Raw genomic sequence first — 24013 nt, forward strand, 5'->3', positions numbered from 1 at the left:
TGAGTCCAGCACCTCCCTGGGCAGCCATTCCAATGCCGACCACTCTCTCTGCGAAGAATTGCTTCCTAATCTCCAGCCTAAATTTCCCCTGGCAGGGTTGAAGCCCATCAAATCTCCACAATTAACAGCTGCAAAATGCTTTGATATAGTGCTACAGAAATAGGAGCAGTTGAAAGAAGGGCAGAATGTCTGCTATCAGCATGTGGTTCATTAGTACTGCTTGTTTTTGTCCTCAGAGCAGTATCACTGTCTTCTCCTTTGAGTTCCTATTAACCAAGAGAATGGTGTCAGTGCTGGGGATGGCACGGAGGCAAAAGGAGTTTCTGCAGGGCAGTGGAGGAGGATGTGCTGGAACACACCAGGATGTCTTCTGGAAAGCTGAGGGAAGCAGAGGCTCCAGAGAAGGACGAGCGACTTCCTGCAGTGTGGGCTGCTGATAGAATGCGAGTAAAGAACCGCGATGGTAAAGCTGTAGGGTTAGTGCAGGACTGGAGAGGAATCAATAAAATTAAACCTTACACATTGTTAACCAAATTATGGTGATGTTATCGAACCAACATCAGTAAACTCTGTCTTGCAGTACGTTATGGGAAACCATATTAGAACACAGCGAAACTCACTGGGGAGCTGATGCTCTATCCCAATATCTGATTAAAAGGAAAGAGTGAATTTATGTAGTATTTGGAAACAAGTGACCCAGCAATGTGAACTATGTCTAGAAAACAAGCTTAATATGATAAATATGGTACAAATGCAAACAATTAGAAAAGGAAATGTAGCAGGTCAACATTAGCAACTAGATTTCTCCAAACTCCCTAGAAAAGGGGGTTTGCTGGTGTTAACAGAGACCTTCTCAGGCTGGCCAGATGCATCCCCTGCCCAGCTAGTAAAGCTGGAAAAGTATCTAAAGCTTTGTCAGGTGAGACCATACCCCGATTTGGGGTCCCCGCTCTGCTGTCCTCCGCTAGAGGACAGGTAAGTTCAAGCCACAGCAGCATTGACTGGATCTTCAGGCATTAAAGTGCATGACGTTCTAGGGTCACTGAGATCAACGCTGAGAAAACTGGAAAGCGGCAGGTCCTACTGGTTCCGACGTCTGTTTCTTCTCTGCTGCTTTCTTCACCCTTGAACAGTGAATGCAGGCGGGTTGTTCTCTAATCGTGATGGCAGTAAAGGCGTCAGCAACAGCTGAACAGTCCATTCCACTTCTCTTCTCGAGGCTGACATGAAAAAGCTTTCACGGAAACTTCATCTAGTGGGTTGAAAGAAAAGACTTCCGTTTTCCTCAGCTCAAGGCTTCCCTCTCATTCTGAGCAGCGCTAAAGGTAGTGCTTGATGGTACTTCCAGTTAGTTTCCTGGCAAATTCTGTTTGCCTGCTGTTCCATTCAATGATTCGTTTTCTATTCTACCTGCCCACTTGCTTAAGGCTTGTAGGGAGTCCGCAACTGCCAATCGATCTCTAATGCTTTACTGACTTGCAGCACTACCTGTGCAACAAACGGGGCCCTCTAGCAGAGGACATCACGGCGGGTACCCCAAATCGGGGTACGGTCTCATTTAACAAAGCTTTGGTTACTGTTGTAGCTTTACTAGTTGGGCAGGGGATGCTTCTGGCCAACCTGAGAAGGTCTCTGTTAACACACTGCAAGGCAGAGTTTACTGGTGCTGGTTCGAGGGGCAGCGTCCGGGCTCAGAGACATCACTCACATTGCTCTCTCTTTTTTTTCAGCAGCTCGTCTCGCAGTATCAGCTGCCAGTTTATTTCCAGTTTCCTGACCAGTGTCTCCTTTGATGCTCCTTGAAATGCATGATGGCAACTTTTCTAGGAAGAGCACAGCTTCTGACAATTGTAGTATCACATTTAATCTGTTCTCCTTATGCTGTTAATAAACGTGGCCCTTTTCAAATGCTCCATGGCATGCACCACTCCCAAAGCATACTTGGAATCTGTCCAGATATTAATCTTCTTCTCTTTGGATAATTTTAAAGCTCATGTGTGTATAGGTGTCCAGGCAGAAGTCCCAGAAGACAAAGGTTTGGCTTCGATTACCTCGTGTCACCAGACACACTCCGCTGAGCTCTACACCAGCGCAGATGCACATGTGCGACGAAATCAACAGACATGCTTGTGGAGGGAAAGACATGGACTCAGACGTGTGTGGAGCGACGGATGGATACAGCAGGCGCTAACAAACACAGACTGACTTACAGGCACACTGTCTCCACGCCAACAGGGTCCAGTCTGCAGGTATCCTAGATGTTGACAGCCGACTCCACCACATGTAACTGTTCCAAACAATCAGACACTTACAGGAAAGACACATGCTCTCACACAAGCACACAAGTGTTTGTCCTCAGCTTCTATATCAGGGACAAGCTTGTGCAGAGACGCTCTGCTGGTCTTTCGCATTATGGTGTGGTCAGTCTCCTTTCTCTTGTAGATCGATTGCTGAGCATCTTTCCTCGGGCCACTGTGAAGCATTTGCCATGGCAGAGAAGTACCATGGAGCAGCATTCGGTACTGCCTGTGACTTTGTTCCCTTAGTAGCTGAGCTCCCTTGCATCTGTCCGCATGAGAAATGCAGGACTGTGCAACTAGATATACGCAGAACTTTTCCACCAAAGAGCACAGCAGTACACGCAATCAAACTAAAGCATGAATGGAGCCCACCTCAAGGCACACGCATTGGCACCAGCATTTCTAGGCACAAATGCTTTCACACACAGGGCCTTCCAGGAACAGGCACATGTCTTTAGGTACCCACCAAATGTGTGTTCTAGTGCATGCCCTCAATAGACACTAGATGGCAGCAAAGACCGTGAAATAATTGACATCACGCTCACCCAGGTATATGCACTTCTTTCTTACTATAGCTGTGTTGTATGTTACAAGTTCCCCCAAATTGTAATGAATGTGCAATAATTCTGTGAATACAAGCATCGCAAGTGCGTCCAGTCTTTGGAGCACTTATGGTGCATGACAAAGCCAGACAGAGCCTGACAGAGCCCGACAGAGCTCTAAAGGGTTTGACGAATCCCGACAGTGCATGATAGAGAATGATAGAGCACAGCAGGGCCTAACAGAGGCTGACAAAGTGCGACGGATGCAAAAAGAGCTCAACAAAGCATTACAGAGCCTGACAGGACCTAACACGGCTTGGCAGAGCCTTACAGATCTCCACAGAGCCTGACAGGGCCAGACAGTACTGGAAAGAGCCAAACAAAATCTGATAGGAACTGACTGAGTCCAACTTAGACCCACAGAGCCTGAAAAATCTTGACAAGGCCCAAGAGAGCCCAACAAGGACCGAGAGGGCCCGACAGGGCTCAGCAGAGCTCGACAGAGCCCGACAGGGTTCATCAGAGCCCTACAAAGCCCTACAGAATCCAGGAGAGCTCAACTGAGAACGACAGGGTCTGACAAGACCTGGCAAAGACTGTCTGACACTGGCAGGTTCTGTCGGGCTCCTTCGGGACCTATCGAGCTCAGTCGGGCTCTGTCGGGCACTTGCTGTCACACAAGGACACAAGTGTTTGTCCTCAGCTTCTATATCAGGGACAGGGTTGTGAAGAGATGCTCTGCTGTTCTTCTGCGTCATGGCATGGTCTGTTTCCTTTCTCTTGTAGATCGATTGTTAAGAGTCTTTCCTCGGGCCACTGTGAAGCATTTGCCATGGCAGACAAGTGCCGTGGAGCAGCATTCAGTACTGCCTACGACTGTCTTTGTTCCTCGACTAGCTGAGCTCCCTTGCATCTGTCCACATGAGAAATGCAGGACTGTGCAACTAGATACAGGCGGAACCTTTCCTACAAACAGCACAGCCGTGCTCTGCACAGCCGCACACACTGCTGTTCTTGTGCTAAATGACCTGTTTGGAAACCTTTCTCTGGCAGATCTACTGCTCAGCTTTTTTCTCATGTAACTGTGGAATATCAGCGCAGGGAATCTCTCTATATCAAACACACGCTGGGAAAGCGTCTCCAGGAAAGGGTGAAAGCACCGGGCGGCAGCTGCTGGCGAGGAGGGGAGGGCAGCGCGAGAGACGAGGCCCGGCAGCCCGGAGCAGAGGGTCTCACTCGCTGAGACGGCGCTGTGGAAACCCTCGGGGGATGGCGGGAGCTAGGGGCAAAACAGTGGGAAACAGCTCCTGAGGCGCTGGGACCAGCCCTGCTGTAAAACTGCGTGTCTTTGCTGCCCCCATGCCTGCCATGCCCGCATGGCCTTCTGCCTCCCCGGCCTCACCCTGCAGGGCAGGGCCTGGGGGCCAGCGAGCGCCCGCCCGCCGGCACCGTGACTACGCCTGGAACCAGGCTGTGCTGAGGGACAGACGTCCCGCGGCAGCAGGAGAGCCCGGGAACGACACCGTCTGCTCAGCACGCTCAGGGCGCTGCACATCTGAAGGACACCAGGGCTTTGGCATTCTCCTCCAGCTTTATTAAACTCCAGCCCTCCTCCCGAGAAGAGCTGCACCTCCGCCGGGCTTAGCGGGGCCAGCAGCACAGGCCTCGTAGGGTCCATCGCCATCGTGGCTGCTCCCTTGGGTTGCCCAGGATGTGGATGGTCTGAGCTGCCAGGGAGCGGATGGAAGGTTTACTGTCCTTCTTCAAGGGCCGAAGGGCTGCAACAGAAAGAAGCAGAGCCCAGATGAGCTCCCACGTCTGCAGAGACCCCCAGGCATCCCCTCCCGACCACGCTCCCTACTCACCACTGCAGATCTCAGCCAGCTTCTCCTCCTCCCTTCGGTCCCTCAGGGGCCGCGCAGCCAGCCCTGGGCACAGAGTTCCATCAGACCCCTGTTCCCTCCCCGTCATCAGAGCTGGCCCCAGGGGATACCCCAGAGCCGACATAGCGGGACTGAGCAAGGCAGCCACCAAGCCCACCTGTGTGGGCAGGGCTGGGAGAGGGAGGCCAAGGCCCTGCACAGGGCAGCCGGGGCTCTGGCAGGCACAGGGCTGCTCCTTGTGCCAGGGCAGTGGTGGGGACTGGTGCTAGGCTGCCGAAAGAGGGACCCGGGGGCTGTGACTCACCGATGAACCTCACGGCCGCCTCTCGCAAGCTGGCCTGAGCATCCCTCAGGTATGGCAGGCTCTGACTCAAAAACTCTTGAGCCCTGCTCCTGTTCTGCTCCAGCTGGAGAGAGCACAAGGGTGTGAGCATGTCACTGTCTGCCCCCCACCCCGAGCTGGCTGGACCAGTCCCTCCTCCCAGTAACCCAGGTTTCCCTTTTCCCCCAGGCCACTCCTGCCCCCAGCCAGTAGCCCTGTTGGGCTGAGGCTGAGACAGACACAGGAGAGTGGTCCCAGGGCTGCTGAGAGCCCTCCTTCCCGCCGGGCGTGGGGCAGAGGGAAGAGCCCTTGGGGGTTCTGTTCCTGAGGACAGGCAACAAGGATGCAGCTCGGGGCTGCAGCAGGGCGGGCGAGGCACATCAGCAGAGCCCACAGCACAGACATGTGGGGCAGCCCTCAGTCAGCCTGGGCCTTCGTTGTTCTCACCAAGCTCTCTCCAATCCTCCATGTCTGCTGAGTCTGCACGAGGTGTTTGAGCTGCTTCCATTTCAGGAGCTCTGCTGCACCAAGGAGGGCTTCCCTGGCGGCCTGCGGAACAGCAGAAGATGGGACATGGCACCCACGGTCTGCATAAGGAGACCTGGCGTTCTCCCATTCTTGGCTTTGTTCCTGGAACACCTGCCCTTTGGGGGCAGCGACATGCCCTGGCCCAAACATCTGGGGCTCTCTTGGGCACAGCCCTGGGGGACAGGGACTGAGGCTCAAAGCTCGAGACCCAACACCTGCAGGGACAGCTGAGGAGCCCATAGGGATGCGCCTGTTCAGGCCTCGGTGGCCACAGGCTGCTGCTGAGCCCTGTGAGACCAGCCATGGCAGGTGGTGGAAATGGCCTTGGCAGCTTCCCTACTGCTACTCGTGCTGGGTCTGTAAGGATCCTTCCTATGGGCTGGAGGAGGCTGCCAGTTGCCAGCAGCCCTGTCCCCTGGTGCCCAGGCCACCTGTGTGCTGTCAGCACACCCTCTCTGCCTCAGTGCTCAGTGTGGAAATCTGTACCTTGGCCACGTTGTTGCTCTGATCGCTCAAACGAAAGAAGAGGGGGAGCAGTGCACGGTGCACGTAGCTCTTAATCCTCTTCTTGTCGTGCACCATCACTGACTGCACCCGCTCTCTGAAGAGGCGGATGGAGAGCGCTCGCAGCTGGCTGCACTCCTGGGAGGAAGGAGGAAAGCCGGACTTCAATCCCAGCAGCTCTCTGCCCATGGTGAGCAGGGGCAGTATCGGGGCTGACGTGAGGGGAGATGCTCCAGGGTCAGGTTGTGCAGCAGGGAGCCGTGCTGGGCTGCAAAGCCCAGAAGCCATCCCACGAGAGCCCAGGGGAGCAGAGCCTGCTCCCAGTGCTGCCCACGGGGCTGGGCTGAAGGGCAGCTGTCACTGCAGCTGCCCATCCCCAGGGCTCAGTCTCCGTCATCAGCCTTACATCGTCAAAGAGGGACAGGAGCTTTTCCTCCAGCTGCTCGACAATAGGGCTGGCCTCCTCCCTCTTCAGGTGACCCATCATGCTGCGGAAGAATGTCAGGACCTTCTTCTTGATTTCTGTGTTGCCGTAGTCGAGCAACTCCACGACTTGTGGCAGGAGGGACTGTATTTTTCTGGCCTGTATGAAAAACAGTTTCCTTTTTGTGAAAGGGTCAAAGACCACCCTGGCAAAATGCCAGTCACCGAGCACCAGCCTCCTGTCCGGCTTCCTGGCAGGTGGTGGCACAGGAATCTCTGTGGCAGCCTCCTGGCAGGTGGTGGCCACGGGCACACCCATGGAGATGTGGGAGAACAGGGCCGGGGCAGGGAGGGAAGAAAAGTAACGACTCCCTGTGCTCTGCTCAGCCGTCCCCTTTTCCCACAGGCCCCCCTGGGCAGATGGCCTAGAGAGCCTCCATGCCTGGAAAGCTCCCCAGACAGCCATCAGGCCCCAGCACGGCAGGGAGGGCATTTGGAGCTCTCACGCACTGCCTGACCCCCAGCCGAGGCCCAGCCACCGCCTCAACTGCTGCCCCACCCCCAGCTGCCAACATGGCTCCCCTTGAAGCTGCCCTGCTCACCATCTCATGTCTTTCTGACCCCCTGATAAGGCCTTCAGGAAACGTGGAGTCTATGACCAGGAATCTTTTACGCAAGTTTTTTAAGATCTTCTTCAGAGGCCGCGGCGTGGAGATCATCACCTTCCACATGTCTAGGGCAGTGCTGCAAGAGAGCGCTCTGTCAGCAGGGCAGCCTGGGCCACAGCAGCGTGTCCGGCTCCGCGCTGCAGGACGCCTGGGATGCCCTGGGCAGCAGCAGAGGCTGAGCTGGTGCTCCCGTGGGGCTGGCAGGAGCGCAGTGGGGGGCTCTGGGCTGGCTCGCTCAGCTGTGGCTGCTGCGGGCCTGGCTGACCCCAGCGCTGGCAAATGTGGTGGGATGGAGGGTCCTGCTCCTCGGGGGTGTCCTGCAGGATTCCTTGGCTCTGTGCCCCTCTCCCCACAGGGAACAAGGCCTCATGGCTTTTGGGGTCAGTACCTGTCTCCTGGTGGAGCGATCCTCAGCAGCGTCGTGAGCATCTTCCCAGGTCTCCTATCAGCCATGAGGAGAAGCAGGGACTCCACGCCCTGCCGGGCTGGTGCTGTGTTGATGCTGTCCAGGTTTTTGTGGATGCATCTCAAGATCTTTGGCACCTGGAGGGGACACAGGTGAGAATGGTGCTGCCACTGGAGTGCAGCCATTTCCTCAGCTGTCCTTTCCATCCCTCTCTGCCACCTTCATGTGGCTTCAGTTTCCTGAGACACCAGGGACTGGGAGGGAGGGATGGAGGGAGGAACAAGGCCTGACAGGGCTGAAAGGCAGGGCAATCCAGCCACAGGCCACTTACATCCACCAGCCAGAAGTCAGGGAATTCCATGAACAAGTCCAGCAAGTCTGTTGCATGCTTCTTGTTAAAGGTGCTGGTGTCTCTCATCACCTCGATGAACGCAAGGACGATGTCTGTCCTCTCAGAAGTTCTCAGGTATCTTGCACAGGACTGTGGGAGGAAGGAAAGAAAGGAAGGAAGTGAAGCCAAATCACACCCAGTGCCCTGATGCTGCTGCTTAGCCGGGCAGTGCCAGCAACCCTGCAGAGACACAAAACAGTGCTGCGGCAGTGCCCACAGCAAAGCTGGCAGCAGGGGTGGCAGTGACTGCACACGGAGGATGAGAAGAGAGGCCCTGGGGTGAGGGAGGAGGAATGGACTTATGGGCACAGGGTGCTGGCCCTGCCGTGAACCAGGGCTTGCTGGTGGCCAGGAGGACTGGGGCTGCTGCTGGGACACTGGTGCCAAAGCCCTGAACCCAAGCGTGTGTCCAGGGCTGGCTCTGTGGGCCGTCAGGGCTTTGCAGGCCCGTGCCGGCCACAGCTCCCAAAGCAGCTGCCTGGGCAGCAGCCCCCGTGGGGAGAGCTGCAGGCTGCTCTGGAGTGCAGGGATGGGGAGACAGGCTGGCCGGAGGGTGCCTGGCTCCTTACCGCCAGTGTGGGGTGTCTGGATAGTGCAGAGCTCATCTTCTCAATCCTCCCCACAGCCCTGTCCCGCACACATTCTCTCTCAGAGTTGGTGTATGTCAAGAGCATCTGGGAAGAGAGAAGCTGCTGGTGAGCTCTGGGAGCAGCCAGCACTCCAGCAGAAGCAGCACCGCTCAACTCCTGGGCTGGACTCTGATGTCGACCAAAGCCTGTAGTGGGGTTCCTGCCCTCGGGTCCCTGGCAGGCTTGGAACAAATGCCCTGGGCCCGCCCTGTGGCCACGCAGGAAGGCAGATGCCACCCTCTGCGGCCACTGTGCTGCGGAAGAGCCTGGCGGGCAGCCCCTGGCTCCCCGGGGAGGTGGGCACCCTCCCGGCAGCGCTCTCTGCATGGCACCGGGTGGGACTGTCACCTCCAGAGTGGACACCCAGTCCCCCAGGGTGAGGAACAGCCCTTGCGAAGCCCACTCTTTGCACACCCCAGACCTGGAAGATATTCTGGAGCAGCTCACTGACTCTGGAGGCTGAAGAGCCGAGCACCAACGCCTGCAGCATGTTGTCCATGGCTTCCACGGTCTGCAAGAAGACAACGAGTTTTGGCCGTGTTTCCTGCCATCCGTTTCACACACGGGGGACTGATCTGAACTCTCAGTGCCAAGATGCAACTCCTGTGCTGATTTGCTGTGCCTGGGAGAGACTCAGGGGCAAATAATCTGCTACGGGCGGAGCAGCAATTGGCACTGGATGTGGCCAGGCCAACTGTCAGCAGATGAAGGCATGAGAGTGTGAAAGCAGAGCTGAGACCAACCCTGCCTTGTCTTTCTGGTTATATATCAGCACGGGGTGAACAGGGAGCAGCCAGAGGGACTGTTGGGTCCTGTAGTTCACCAAGCACTTACTTTTAAGAAGAGATAACGGCCCATATCCTGCATTTTCTCTTCTGGAGGAAGCAAGAAGACACTAGAAAAGCAGGCTTGGAGGAGGCTTGCCTCCTTGCCCTCCAGCGCCCTCTCCACTGCGCTGCAAAGAGAGAGGAGCCAGTCACACTTTGGTATTTGGAGCAGTGCCTCGAGATCTCGTGCAGGGGTCCCCGGGAGGGATGGGCAGGTACCTCAATTCGGCAATGGCAAGCATGGCGTTCCACCGCACCGCCGTGCGCAGTTTGTTCCTGGGCTCTTCTTCCAGCAGCACCTGCAGAGCACAGCCGGGATGGGACCTGGCAGCTGCCAGCACCCAGCGCCACCAGCCCCTGGCCCTGCCCACCGCTGTCCTCACAGGGTGCCGGGGGCATCGCCCCCTTCCCCAGAGACGCCACGTATCCCCTCACCTTGATATTCTCTGCCAGACCGTATCTCTGGCAGAAGAGATCTAGGCCCTGTGGAGGGCCGCGGCGCTTGCTGTTGTAGCACAGGTCACAAATGTTCTGAAGAAATGGAATCTTCTGGCTCTCCTCCTGGCAGCCAGGGGACAGACAGACAAACAGGGAGTGTGAGATGGGGACACACAGCCAGCGGCACCACAGCATGGGGGTGCAGTGCCAATTAGCGCCCTGGGAGCAGCAGCTCTGCCCAGCCAGCACCCTCCAGTCCCCGCAGCAGAGCCCCTGTCAGCAGACACGGGCTCAGCCGCCTTCCAAACAGCCATGGTTACCTTTTCTGGGCTGCTGACAAAGGACACGATGGAGTCCACGCGTGTCCTTTCGAATTGGTAGACAGGTAACCAGGCAGCATCTAATAAAGGAGGAGAGCAGGGAGGGCTGCAGAGAGGGTCTGCAGGCAGGCCAGAGCAGAGGAAGGAGATCTGCCCCATGTCCATCCCTGTGCCCGCTGCCCTGGCACGGTCTTCCCATGCGTGTCAGGGCTGCAGGGTGCCCGGCAGACGGGCTGCGATGCTGGAGCCAGGCAGGACGGGGAAAGCGCCCGGTGCAGCGGGTGAGGAACTCGCTTCAGACGGGCAGGAAAGGTCCCCGTCCCGCAGCACGGCTGCCTCCTGCCCGCCCAGCTGCCTCTCGCTGCCCGTGCCCTGGAGCAGGAGCTGGGTCCCCTCTGCCAGCACAGGCTGTGCTGGGGCCGGCTCCCAGCTCCGAGCAGCCCTGGGCTTCAGGGAGCACAATCACCACCCATGGGAACCCCCTGCCAGTGTGAGGGAAACGTGATCCCGGTGTGGAGCAGAAAGCGATAGCTGGGCCCCACCCTGGCCAGACAATCAGGGCCCCTCACTCACCGATCTTCAGTGGCTGGACCACATCAACCTGGTTGGGGTCCAGTGGAGATCTGACCTCCTGGGGAGCCCCAACCTCCTCCTGCCAGGCCAGCCTAGGTCGGCTGGGGGGTCTCTCTGCCATTTTGCAGACAAAGACAAGGACTAGGGATGGGGAAGGCGGATGCTTCGGCAAAACGCCTTGGTGCTGCAGCTCTGCCAGAGGCAGCGATGAAAGGTGTGGGCTGCGCTCGTGTGCTCCTCGTTGGGGAAAGATGTGAGCTGCGCTCAGGAGCTCCTTGCTCCAAGTCTGCCAGGGGCAGCAGACAGTCTGCCGGGGGCAGCTAGAGCTAGGTTGTGGTTGGACTCGATGATCTTAAGTGTCTTTGGTCTCTTCCAACCAAAAAGATTCTCTGATTCTCTGAAAGACGTGGGCTACGCTCGGGGCTCTCGCCAGCTCCGTGCTCACACCCTGTCTCGTCACCGTCCTGTCGGACAGTGTGGGCTGGGCCCGCAGCTGCGCTGAGCACGTGCAGGGCAGTGGGTGTCACCAAGTGAGGTCACAAAGGGCCCCACTGTGACCCTGCACCTGGGGAGGGAGGCCAGGGTGTGCCCTTGGGAGGCACAGGCCAGCTCAGCCCTGGGCACCTGTCTGTTTCAAGTTCCAGCACCCATTGTTCTGAGCACAGTCTATAACAGTCTGCTGCACCGCTCCATTTTCCCAGCAGCTGCTGCATGGTGGGGATGTCACAGACCTACTCAATGCCACGGTCCTTGCTCCAGGAGCATCCATCTATGAGGATGTTGTGGAAAGGAGTCCCGTTGTCTGGCTCAGTTCTCTCTGGGCTGCCAGGGGTGGCAGATGCACTCGATCCCCCAATCGCCCCCAGCCAAACCCGCAGCAGCTGGGTCCAGGCTCCAGAGGAGGGAAGGGCCTGAGCCGTAACCAGGTGTCCTGGTTTTGCTAAAAACCAAGTTTCTCTTTCAGTGAATTTTGCCTGTCAGCTAAAGCCTTCATATTAACTGCATTTTCCTGGAGAACCAGACACATGTTTTGGTAAACATAGCAATGGAATGCAAACTTATTGATAAGCATGGATGGACATCTCGCGAGAGGGACGACGAGAAACAAGTGACTAAGAAACTGACCAACTGTGTATAACATTCCATTCACGTGAATACTTCATATAAAAGTGGGAGATCACGAGGATCTCGTCCCTTTTCCTTCTGCTTATGGCCGACCTTAGGAGAGGATCTGGCTGGTCGTCCCTGAGAACTGAGGCCTAGTGACAGACTGAATCCAGCTCTGGTTGGCTGCAGAGTCTAATCCAGGACTTTGGGTGGCAGCTCTGCAGTTGCTGAGACTTTCAAGATTGGTTTTGTATATTTTGTATTATTTTCTCTATTCTTATTAGTAGCATTAGTAAAACATCTTTAATTTTTTCCAACTCTCTTCTCTCTGTCCTTCTTTCCCTCCCGATCGCCTGTGCTGAGTGGGAAGGGGGGAGAGGGGGGGGCAAAAAGGGGGAAGTGGGGGGGGAAGAGGAGGTTAACAATACATCTGCCACGACTCCTCCATTGAGGCTCCACGGGACTGGGGACAGTACAGCCGTCCCTCATGGCATGCTGGCCAGTGCCTGGCTGGGGCCAGGCTCAGGGGTTTGGTGCAGTCTGTGGCCCTGTGCTCATGCTCTGTTTTATCTCTTGGGGCCAGCGTCTCTGATCAGGTGAAAGAAGCTGAGACCAACAGCCCCATGTCTTCACCAGTGACAGGCCAGGTGAGTCCTGAAGGCTGTTCTGGGCCAGAGCTGCAGGGAGCTGCTGCCCCTCTGCCTGCTCTGCGAGGGCAGGTGTGCTGCAGCTTGGCAGGGAGGCAGGCACTGCACCCAATGGACAGGGGTGAGGGGGATGACTTGCAGGAAGGATCCTGCTCAGTTAAGAGTTGCTGTGTGAGCTTGGAGGGGATGGGACTGCAGTATCACCCTGTGTCCTTGGCACAGTGATTCCGCCTGGAGGCCCAAAAAGCTGCTCGCCCTCCTGCAGCTGCCTCCTGTGCCCAGAACAGTTCAGAGCTCCTGCAACACCAGCAGCACAAGTGGGGCCAAAGCAGAGCTGTCCTGGCAGAGCTCCTGGGAGAGCAAGCAGCCACCTACCTCACCCAAGCTGCTGGTGGAGCCCATCCCCAGCCAGGAGCCCAGGGGCAGTGGGGAGAATGCTGAGACCCTGGAGAGGGACTCCTGCAGCAGCGGTGCTGCCAGCCCAGTGCACGGCACAGCGGGGATCTGCCCAAAGCATCCCAGAAGGCCCAGGGTGGAACCAGCAGCTTCTGCACCTCTCAGGAATCAGGCTGTGGCATGGACCTTCCTACTGGCTCCAGCACCAAGATGGCTGCACCCAGAGACTCCAAATTGGCAAAATTGAAATCCTCCCTGTTGGCCAGTGCTGCTTGGAGCTGAACATCACCATGTCACCACCACCAGCCATGAAGCTGGTGCATTCTGCCAAAAAGTGAGTCTGAGCTTCTGCCTGGAGTCTTCGACAGGTGCCTTGTGTCTTCTGAGCTGGAGATTGTGTTGGGGAGAGTGTAGACTGGATGCTGGGTGTCTTGCTAAGCTGGAGGCAGACAGGGAGAGCCCCTCAGCCCCAGGGCTGCAGCGGTTGCTCTGGTTTGGGGTACAGGGCCAGGTCCCCGCTGTTGTTCCCATCCCTGATTAAGGCTGGAGAAACGCCTCCTGTCTTCTTGCTCAGGACAGAGGGGCGGCTGTGCCAGTCCCTGGAGCGGGGTGGCCTCACCAATCTTCTCTGAGTGTCCTGTCCCCTGGGGCGATGGGAGCAGGTGACTCCCCAGCTGGAGGCTGCAGAGTCTCCTCCTCCCCACGCAGGGGCTGGGACCGGCCCTCTGGGCGCCGCTGTGCAACCAGGGCTCAGGACAGTGCGCTGGCGTTTCTGTTTAAATTTCCTTCCTTCCTTTTTTTCGTTTCTGCTTCTAAGAGAAAACACTTCTGATTTGTTGACCAACCCCACTTTCCTCTCCCCTCCTGTGTCTTTACCCTTCCTTTTTCTCTGGGCTCACCTTCTTGTTTTCTTCTCTTGGCTCATGGAAACCTCTTTTCTTTAGATCGCCAAGTTTGTTGGTTTTTCATTTCATGTCAATAACTGCAGGCAGCATCCTGTGGAAGGTGAGCAGAAGTGACCGTTGCACACCACCTCATTCACAATTTGCCAACCACAGCTACCCCATGGACACCACCCGCCCCAACTCCTTGGCCTTTTGGCAAGTCGAGGTAAGTGGTGCCAGTCGCTCCCAGGCTCCTGCACGGCAGCAAGGCCAGTAGTCCACGAGGCAACTGTCTGACATGGCAGGTGGCCCGGGGCAGTGATTTCAGCAGCCACCTCTCCTGTTCTCTTGGATTGGCTGAGATGGTGGCAGTTGGGTGCTGTGCTTGTGCACTGTGGAGTGTGGAGGAAGAGGGGGGCTCCTGCTCCTGACCTGGCCTTCAGGTCATGTCAGCCTCTTTTCCTGTTCTGCAGGCTGTCCTCATCTGCTCTCCGTTGGCCAAATCCTGAAAAGCCGACCTTCAGCTTCATCCTCAGCTCAGCCCTTTGGCTCCCAGCCTCCCCGTGACCAGCTGTTCCACTGCCCACCCTTCGCACCACCTTCCTCCCTGCAGCAGCGAGAAGGAGCCCAGCCAGGTCACCCCTGGTTCCTCCAGAAAGTGTCAGTGTCAGCAGCACTGTGGAGCAGACAGCAGCCCCTGTGCTCTGGCTGGGAAGGACAAGGATCAAGTCTCCAGCCCCCAGGGAAGAAGAAGAATCTCACAGGAGGGCTCAGTGTCCCCTGCAGGGAAGGAGGTGGCAGGCAAGGGTCCCAGCGGTGGCAGGGAGGCACCCAGCTGTCAGCACCGAAAGATCAGGACTGGTGCAAGTGTCAGGCCCCAGGACCTGTCTGGACACAGGGCCCATCTGCCCCTCAAGAGGAAGAAAAGAGGAGATGGAGGAGACTTAAGAGTGCTGCTCAGGGTTAGAATTAGGTTTAGCATTAGGGTTACAGATTGTGGGTAAGGGTTAGAATGAAGGCTTGGGTTTAGGTTTAATGTTTGGGGTTTGAGTTAGTGATAGGGTTAAAGTTAGGTTTAGGGGTTAGGATTAGGATTAGAGTTAGTTTGCCGTTAAGTGCTAGGGTTATACTTGGGGTTAGTGAAGAGTATTATGGTAAGTAGTTAGGGTTAGGGGTAGGGACAGAGTTCAGGTTGGGTTTTGGTTAGAGGTAGGTTTATGGTTTAGGTTTAGAGTTAGTGGTTAGGATTAGGGTAGGGTTAGGGATGAGGAATTGGCATTGTAGTTAGTGGTAGGGTTTGTGGATAAGGGAAATGGTTAGATTTTGGGTTTGGGGTTAGGATTAGGGGTCTGGTAGTGCTTGGAATAGTGGTTAGGGTTAAGAGTTAGTCTTAGAGCGATGGGTAGAGTAAGGGCTGGAATTTGGGGCAGAGCTGGGGTTAGCGGTTAGGACCAGGATCACAGTTTTGCTTAGGGTTATCATTTGTTGGTTATTGTTTCTTGGCTAGCGTGTATTAGTTAGATTTAGAGTTAGGATTAGTGTTTAGGGTTAGGTTTCAGTGTTAGGGTTAGGGGCTAGGGTTAGAGGATATGTTAGGTTGAGAATTAGTGCTACAGGTTAGAGTTAGGATTAGGTTTGTATTAGCGTCAGAGGGGGCTAGTGTTTCGTCAGATGTAGGGATAGGGCTTTGGGTAAAGCACAGGATCAGGATTAGAGTTACCAGTTAGGGATTAGGAGTAGTGTTAGGTTGAGGTAAGGTGTATGGTGAGGCTTAGATAAGGGTTAGGGGTTTGGGTGTAGAGTTAGAGTTAGCATTGGGTAAGGTTTCAGGTTAGGTTTAGATTACAGGTAGGTTTAGGGTTTAGGGTTATAGTTAGGATTAGGGTTTGCGGTTAGGGTTAGTGGTTAGTTGTCGAGTTCTAATTAGAGGTAGGGTTAGACTTAGCCTTAGGGAAAAGAACTAATTTTAGTTGTAGGGATAGGATTTGGGTTAGTGTTAAGGTGTAGGGGTTATTGTTAAAGTAAGTATGAGGTTTAGAATTAGGCTTGCAAGCTAGGGTTGGGGTTAAGGTTTAGGAGTTAGGTTTAGAATAAGTATTAGGGGTTTGTTTTTGTGGTTAGAGGTAGAGTTAGAAGTAGAGTTAAGGATAGGGCTATAGTAAGCAGTTAGGATTTAGGGTCATGGTTATAGTTAGGCTTAGGGTTAGATTAGGGTTATTGTTAGGGTTTGGTGTTAGGGCTTTGGTCAGGGCTAGAGTTAGCATTAGGTTTCAGGTTTAGTCTTAGGGTTACGATTTACAGTAAAGGTTAGAGTTAGGGTAAAAATTAGGGCTTAATTTAAGGGTTAAGTTAGGGTTAGATTGAGAGTTAGGGTTAGGGTTAGGATTAGGTTTAGGTTTAGCATTTAGATAAGGTTGAGGGTTAGTGTTAGATAAGGTTTTGGGTTAGGGGCTAGAGTTAGGGTTAGAGTTTGGGATAGGCTTAGGGAGCATGGTTAGGGTTAGTGTTTGGGGTTAAGGTTTTGAGTGAGGGTTATGGGTCAGGTTTTGGGTTAGAGTTAGTCTTAGAGCTGGGATTAAACTTTGGGCAAGCGGTTAGAGTATAGCGTTAAGGGTTAGGGTTAGGAGTTTGTGTTTGGGTTATATGAGGTTTAGGTTAGGGTTACATGGTAGGGTTAAGGTCTAGGGTTAGATTTAGGGTAAAGGTAAGTGTTAGGAGTTACAGTTAGGGTTAGGCTTAGGAATTAGGGAGTGGGGTTAGATTTTGGGGTTAGGGGTTTGAGCTAGGGTTAGGGGGAAGGGTTACATTTAGGGTTAGAAATAGGGTTAAACGTAGGGAAGGGGTCAGAGTTAGGGTTAGAATTACTGTGTTTGAGTTAGATGAGGTTTAGGATTAGGGGTATGTGTTAGAGTTAGGCTTTAGGGTTAAGAGTTATGGTTAGTGCTAGAGTTAGGAGCTAGGGATTAGTCTGAGAGGTAGGATTTGAGGTTTGGGTATGTGTTTGCATTGGGGTTTGGGTTAGGTGTTCAAGTGTTAGGGGTAGGATTTGATTAGTGTTAGAGTTCGAGAGTAGTGTCAGTGGAAGTGGTTCGGGTTAGGGGTTAGTTTTAGGAGGTAGGGCTAGGGTTAGGGTTATGTTTAGAGTCAGGGTTAGGGTTAGAGTTAGGGGTAGGGTCAGGGTTTGATTAGGATTAGGGTTAGAATTAAGGTTAGGGCTTTTGGGTTTGGGTTAGGGGTAGAGTTTGGTTTTAGAATTCTGTTGGAGATAGGGGTTCAGGTTCATGTTTAGGGAGTAATGTTATTGTAAATGGTTAAGTTTAGCATAGGAGATTAGGTTTAGGGGTGGGTGAGGCTAGAGTTAGGGTTAGAGTTAGGATTAGGATTCTGTTTAGAGGTCAGGTTAGGGTTAGATTTCATGTTAGGTTAGTGTTGGGTTAGGTTGGTCGAAGGGTTATGGTTAAAGTTAGGTTAGTGATAGGGTTATGGTTAGGTTAAGGTTAGGGTTTAGGTTTAGTGTTAGGACTAGGTTTCAAGTTAGGGTTAGAGTTAGTATTAGGGTTTAGGCTTACCGTTAAGGTTATAGTTAGTGTTAGGAGTTAGCATTAGAGTTATCATAAGTGTTGGGTTTGTCTTAGGGAGCAGTGTTACGGTTAGTGGAACTGGTTAGGGTTAGGTAGGGTTAGTTTCAGGATTTAGGGGTTATTGCTCGAGTAAGGGTGAGGTTTAGAATGATGGTTACTGGCTAGGGTAATGGTTAAGGTTTAGGGCTGAGCTTTAGAGTCAGCTTTAGGGGATTGGTGTTAGGCTTAGGTATTAGGGAGAAGAATTAGGGTTAGATTGAAGGATAAGATTATGGCTAGGATAAGTGGTTAGGACTTAGGTTTAGAGTTATAATTCCTTTTAGGGTTAGATTAGAGTCAGTTATTGGGTAGTGTTACCAGTTAGGGAGAAAGGTTAGAGTTAGGGTTTGATGTTAGCGTTAGATTTTGGGTTGGGGGTATTGTTAGGTTAGGGTTTGGATTTCTGATCGTGTGATGTTAGTCTTAGGGTTAGAGTTAGGGGTTTGTCTTAAATTTTAGGATTAGATTTAGGATTAGTATTTAGGTTTACATTTAGGCTTAAGTTTTAGGATTTGGTTTAGGGTAATGGTTGGATTAGGGTTAGCATTAGGGGTTCCGGAGTTGTCTTAGGGGTAGAGTTAAGTTTTGGGGTTAGATTTAGGGGTAGGGTTAGATTAAGGTTTAGGGTTAGAAACAGGGTTAGGGCATTGAATTAGTTTTAGAGTTAGGGTTAGAGGTTGGTCTTAGATTTAGCCTTTGCTTTAGGATTACAGTAAGTGATTGGACTCACATTAGAGGTTTAGATTTAGGGATAGGTGTTAGGGGTAGTGTTAGGGTTATTATTAGGGTTTGATTAGGATTAGGTTTAGGGTTTATGGGTAGGGATGTGGTCAGTGGTAAAGGTTAGTATTAGGATTAGTGTTAGAGGTAAGGATTAAAGTTAGGGGTTAAGGAATAGTGTTGGGTTAGTGTTATGGGTTGGGGATATGGAGTAGTGAAAGTGGTTTAGGTACTAGGGTTAGATTTAGGTTTAGAGTTTGGATTTACATTTTGGGTTTGGTTAGTGTTCAGGTTAGAGTTAGGGTTGGTGGTTAGTGGTTAGTTTTAGATTTACAGTTAGGGTTAGGTTTAGGAGTTAGGGTTGGGGTTAGAATTGGGGTAGGGGCTTGGGGTTACAGTTAGATTAGTTTTAGGTTAGTGTTAGGGTTGGTGGTAGGGGTTTATTTAGGGTTAGGGGTTAGGGAGTAGCGTTATTATAAGTGGTTAGGATTACTGTAAGGGGATAGGGTTAGGGGTGGGGATAGGGTTAAGGTTAGAATGATGGGTTATGTTGCAGTTAGGGTTTGGGATTGGGGGTAGAGTTAGGTTTCGGGACAGGGGTTTGGGGTTCAGATTAGATTCAGGGTTAGGGTTTAGGATAAGGATTAGGCTTTTGGTAAGTGTTGCGTTAGTGTTACGGGTTGGGGTTACGGAGTAGTGGAAGTGGTTAGGAGTAGGTTTAGGTACTAGGGTTAGATTTAGGTTTAGGGTTTGGATTTACGTTTTGGGTTTGGTTAGTGTTCAGGTTAGAGTTAGGGTTAGTGGTAAGTTTTAGATTTACAGTTAGGGTTAGGTTTAGGGGCCAGGGAGTTGTGTCAGTGGAAGTGGTTAAGGTTAGGGGCTAGTTTTAGGATTTAGGGTTTGAATTAGGGTTAAGTTTCAGATTAGATTAGAGTTAGGGGATGGTGTTTCCAGTTAGACTTATAGTTAGGGGTTTGGATGAGGTTTACAGTTAGGATTAGATTAGTGTTAGAATATAGTTAGTGTTAGGGCTAAGCATTAGGTTTCAGAGATAGGGAATAGTGTTAGTGTAAGCAGTCAGGGTTAGGTTTTAATATTAGGGTTGAAGGGTAGGACTAGGGTTAGGGTTAGAATTATGGGTAAGTATTAGAGTTAGATTAGGTTTAGAAGAGGGTTAGAATGTAGGGTTGGAGTTAGTGTTAGGGGTTAGTTTTATGTTTTGGGTTAGAGTTAGGATTACGTTTTAGCTTTAGCTTTAGGTTAGAGTTAGGGATGGGGTTAGCACTAGGGTTAGGGTTAGTGTTAGGGAGTAGTGTTAGTGGAATGGTCAGAGTTAGGTTTTAGATTTATATTAGAGATTGAGGTTGGGGTTGGCATTAAGGGTTGCAATTCTGGTTAGTGGTTGGGGGTAGTGTTAGTGTAAGTCGTTAGGATTAGTGTAAGGGGTTAGGGGTCGCGATAGCTTTAGGATTAGGATAATGGGTTAGGGTTTGAATTAGGGTTAGTTTAGGGTTAGAGTCAGTCGTAAGAGTTGCAGGTTAGGATTTAGGGTTAGGGCTTGCTTTAGTTTAGTGTTTGGTTTAAGGCTGGTGTTAGTATGATGGGTTAGGGTTAGTTTTAGGGTTAGGCTAGGGTTATGGGTTAGAGGTCGCATTAGGGTAAGATTTCAGTGGTTCGAGTTAGGGGAAGGGTAGAGTTAGGGTTAGTTTGAGTGTAAGTGGTTAAGGTTAGGGGTAGGGATAGGCTTAGGTTTAGGGTTAGGTTTTGGGTTATACTAGGGTTAGTTTTCGGGTTGAGGGGGTTTGATTTAGGTTAGATGTTGTGCAAGAGGTAGGGTTAGGGTGGTGTTTGGGTGAATGTTATGGTTAGGTGAATGATAGGTGTAGGGTAAGTTTTAGGTTTAGGGGTTAGGATTATGGTTAGGATAAGGGATGGATAAGTGTTAGGGTTACGGCTTAGGGAGTTTTGTTATTTGAATGGTCAGTTTTAGATTTATATTGAAGGGTTAGGGATAGGACACTGGGTTAGGCTAGAGGTAGTGTTAATGTTATTTTTGGGATAGGGGTTTAGGGTTATAGTTATTCTTAGAATGATGGGTTAGGATTTAGCATTAGATTAGAGATAGGTTTAGGTTAGGCCTTAGGGTTAGGCTTAGAGGTTGAGTTAATGGTTAGGGTTAGATATTGGGGTTGGGTTAATGTTAATTTTAGTCTAAGTGCTTACGGTTGGTGGCTGGGTTCATGGGCTAGGGATATGAATGGGGCTAGGATTAGATTAGGGTTATGTTTAGGTCTAAGGTTTCGGTTAGAGGTGAATTTAGGGGTTAGGTGTAGATTTCAGGTTAGAATTAGGGTTAGTGTTGGGTCTGTGTTAGCATTAGGTTAGGTTAGTTACGGCTTACCATTAAGGTTAGGTTAGTGATAGAGTTAGTGTTAGGTTAGGGTTAGAGTTTAGGGTTACTGTTAGAGTCAGGGTTAGGGCTCAGTTTTAGATTTATGGTTAGAATTAGTGGTAGGGGTTAGGATTAAGGTTAGGGTAAGGGTTGGGATAGTGTTAGGTTTGGGGGTTAGGGTGTAGTGTTAGGGTCAGTTGAAGTGGTTAGGTTTAGAGGGTAGGTGTATGGGTTAGGGACAGTGATTGGGTTATGGTTAAGTTTAGATTTAGATTTAGGTTTATGATTAAAGTCAGAGGTAGGGTTAGGGTTTGAGTTTAGGCTTAGACTCAGGCTTTGATTTAGGATTAGAGTGAGGGTATGGGTTAAGCATTATGGTTAGATTTTTTTAGGGATAGGTGTTAGGGGTAGGCCTACAGTTAGGATTAGGTTGTGAATAGGGTTAGGGTTTGGGGATGGGGGTAGAGATTAGGTTAGGGTTAGAGTTATGGTTTAGAGGTTAGGATCAGGGTGGAGGTTTAGCAATGAATGTTCATATATGTGGTTATGGTTAGGGGTTAGTTTTATGGGTTAGGGGAAGGGTTAGTGATTAGGGAATGGGTTAGTATTATAGTCAGGGATAGGGTTAGGGTCAGCAGTTATGACTTAGGGTTAGGGTTTCAGCTAGGGTTAGATGATGGTTAGGGTTAGAGTTGGCATTACCAGTTGGGGGAAGGGTTAGAGTTAGGGTCTGGTGTTACGGTTTTGGTTAGGGGTAGAGTTAGCGTTAGATGTTTAGGTTTAGACTTGGAGTTAGGGTTAGGAATTACAGTTAAGGTTAGTGTTGGGGTACAAGTTAGGGCTTAGTTTAAGGGTTAAGTTAGGTTTAAGAGTTAGGATTGCATTTAGAGTTAGGGTTAGCACTAGGGTTATCATTTAGATAAGGGTTAGTGTTGGATAAGGTTTAGGGTTAGGTTTAGATTAGGGTTAGGGAATAGAGTTAGAGTCAGGGTCAGGATTAGAGTACAGGTTAGGTTTAGGGGTAAGGGCCTATGGTTAGTGCTTGTGGTTAGGCATTTGAGTTAGGGATAGGGGTTAGTTTTCAGGTTAGGGTTAGGCTTACTGTTAGGGTTAGGCTTAGGGTTAGGAGTTAGGGTTAGGGTTGGAATTGGGGTAAGGGCTTCGGGTTACAGTTAGATTAGTTTTAGGTTAGTGTTAGGGTTGGTGGTAGGGGTTTATTTTGGGGTTAGGGGTTAGGGAGTAGCGTTATTATAAGTGGTTAGGATTACCGTAAGGGGGTAGAGTTAGGAGTGGGGATAGGGTTAAGGTTAGAATGACGGGTTGGGGTTGCAGTTAGAGTTTGGGATTAGAGGTAGAGTTAGGTTTCGGGACAGGGGTTTGGGGTTCAGATTAGATTCAGGGTTAGGGTTTAGGATAAGGATTAGGCTTTTGGTAAGTGTTGGGTTAGTGTTACGGGTTGGGGTTACGGAGTAGTGGAAGTGGTTAGGAGTAGGTTTAGGTACTAGGGTTAGATTTAGGGTTAGGGTTTGGATTTACATTTAGGGTTTGGTTAGTGTTCAGGTTAGAGTTAGGGTTAGTGGTAAGTTTTAGATTTACAGTTAGGGTTAGATTTAGAGGCCAGGGAGTTGTGTCAGTGAAGTGGTTAAGGTTAGGGGTTAGTTTTAGGATTCAGGGTTTGAATTAGGGTTAAGTTTCAGATTAGATTTAGGGTTAGGGTTAGATTAGAGTTAGGGGATGGTGTTTCCAGTTAGACTTACGGTTAGCGCTTTGGATGAGGTTTACAATTAGGATTAGATTAGTGTTAAGATATAGTTAGTGTTAGGGCTAAGCATTAGGTTTCAGAGTTAGGGAATAGTGTTAGCGTAAGCAGTCAGAGTTAGGTTTTAATATTAGGGTGGAAGGGTAGGACTAGGGTTAGGGTTAGAGTTAGGATTATGGGTAAGTATTAGAGTTAGATTAGGTTTAGAAGAGGGTTAGAATGTAGGGTTGGAGTTAGCGTTAGAGGTTAGTTTTATGTTTTGGGTTAGAGTTAGGATTACGTTTTAGCTTTAGATTTAGTTAGAGTTAGGGATGGGGTTAGCATTAGGGTTAGGGTTAGTGTTAGGCAGTAGTGTTAGTGGAATGGTCAGAGTTAGGTTTTAGATTTATATTAGAGATTGAGGTTGGGGTTGGCATTAAGGGTTGCAATTCTGGTTAGTGGTTGGGGGTAGTGTTGGTGTAAGTCATTAGGATTAGTGTAAGGGGTTAGGTTTGGGGGTTAGGGGTCGGGATAGCTTTAGGGTTAGGATAATGGGTTAGGGTTTGAATTAGGGTTAGTTTAGGGTTAGAGTCAGTCGTAAGAGTTGCAGGTTAGGATTTAGGTTTAGGGCTTGCTTTAGGTTAGTGTTTGGTTTAAGGCTGGTGTTAGTATGATGGGTTAGGGTTACTTTTAGGGTTAGGGTTATAGGTTATAGGGATATAGGGTTATAGGTTAGGGATAGAGGTAACATTAGAGTGATATTTCAAGTAAGAGTTAGGGGAAGGCTAGGGTTAGGGTTAGTTTTAGGGTTAGGGGGGGTTTGGTTTAGGCTAGATAGGGTTAGGGTGGTGGTTGGGTTAATGTTATGGTTAGTTTTAGGTGAATGATAGGTGTAGGGTAAGTTTTAAGTGCAGGGGTTAGGATTAGGGTTAGGGTAAGGGATGGATAAGTGTTAGGGTTAGGGCTTAGGCAGTGGTGTCAGTGGAAGTGGTTAGGGTTGGGGTTTAGCTCAGGGTCCCAGGGGGATTTGTCAGGTTCCAAGGCCTGGATGAAGAGCTCCCTTCTTGGTCGCATACATCCACAAAGACAGGGACACGTCTGTGACTGATCTGCCTGGCGCTGTCCCACCAGCAGTGGCAGATGCATCCTGGAGAGGAGCAGAGCTGCCAGGCACTGTCAGAGGATCTCCCTGAGGTGCCACTCGCTGCCCACCCAGACTCACACACTGTCCCTGGCTGTGACAGATACATCAGCTACGAGCTCTGGACACAGGACACAACAGTCCAACAGCAAAGACCATCTCTCCTGTCCTGAAAGACTCTTATGACCCCTGGAGCCCAAAGCCATGGACCACATGAACTCATTGGACATTTTAGAGGTGTGGCCTATAGACTGAGGAATGAGATCTGTGTGTATATCCAGAGAGAGGAAAAGTGCTGTTGATTACCTGGAATGTATTGGAGAGTGTGGGACCCGGGCACAACACAGATGGTACAGAATAAGGGGGGGGCACTGTCCTGGTTTCTGCTGGGAGAGAGTTAATTTTCTTCCTAGTAGCTGGTAGAGTGCGGTGTGTTGGATTTAATCTGAGAAGAATGTTGATAGCACAGGGGTGTTTTGGTTGTTGCTAAGCCATGTTTATACCAAAGCAAGGACTTTTCAGCAAGGAGGCTGGAGATGCACAAGAAGCTGGGAGGGGCACAGGCAGGACAGCTGGCCCAAGTGGCCAAAGGGATGTTCCACACCATATGATGT

At 51.2% G+C, this 24013-nt stretch overlaps 1 protein-coding gene across 1 annotated transcript in view; it reads right to left on the reverse strand.

Annotated features, from left to right (window-relative positions):
- LOC309452440 (uncharacterized protein) overlaps positions 1 to 10875 on the reverse strand; it is a gene marked incomplete at its 5' end in the record, with an annotated part of 31798 nt that extends 20923 nt beyond the window's left edge. The window contains 12 exon segments of the mRNA XM_082077064.1: positions 5495 to 5596; positions 6062 to 6217; positions 6486 to 6662; positions 7105 to 7246; positions 7559 to 7713; positions 7908 to 8057; positions 9018 to 9107; positions 9431 to 9551; positions 9643 to 9722; positions 9859 to 9984; positions 10182 to 10261; positions 10755 to 10875. Of these exon segments, the coding sequence (XP_081933190.1) occupies positions 5495 to 5596; positions 6062 to 6217; positions 6486 to 6662; positions 7105 to 7246; positions 7559 to 7713; positions 7908 to 8057; positions 9018 to 9107; positions 9431 to 9551; positions 9643 to 9722; positions 9859 to 9984; positions 10182 to 10261; positions 10755 to 10875 (1500 nt within the window).
- Positions 10876 to 24013: the final 13138 nt, after the last annotated feature.

The sequence above is a fragment of the Streptopelia decaocto genome (genome assembly GCF_964273445.1).
Source record: "Streptopelia decaocto genome assembly, contig: HAP1_SCAFFOLD_138, whole genome shotgun sequence".
NCBI lineage: Eukaryota > Metazoa > Chordata > Aves > Columbiformes > Columbidae > Streptopelia > Streptopelia decaocto.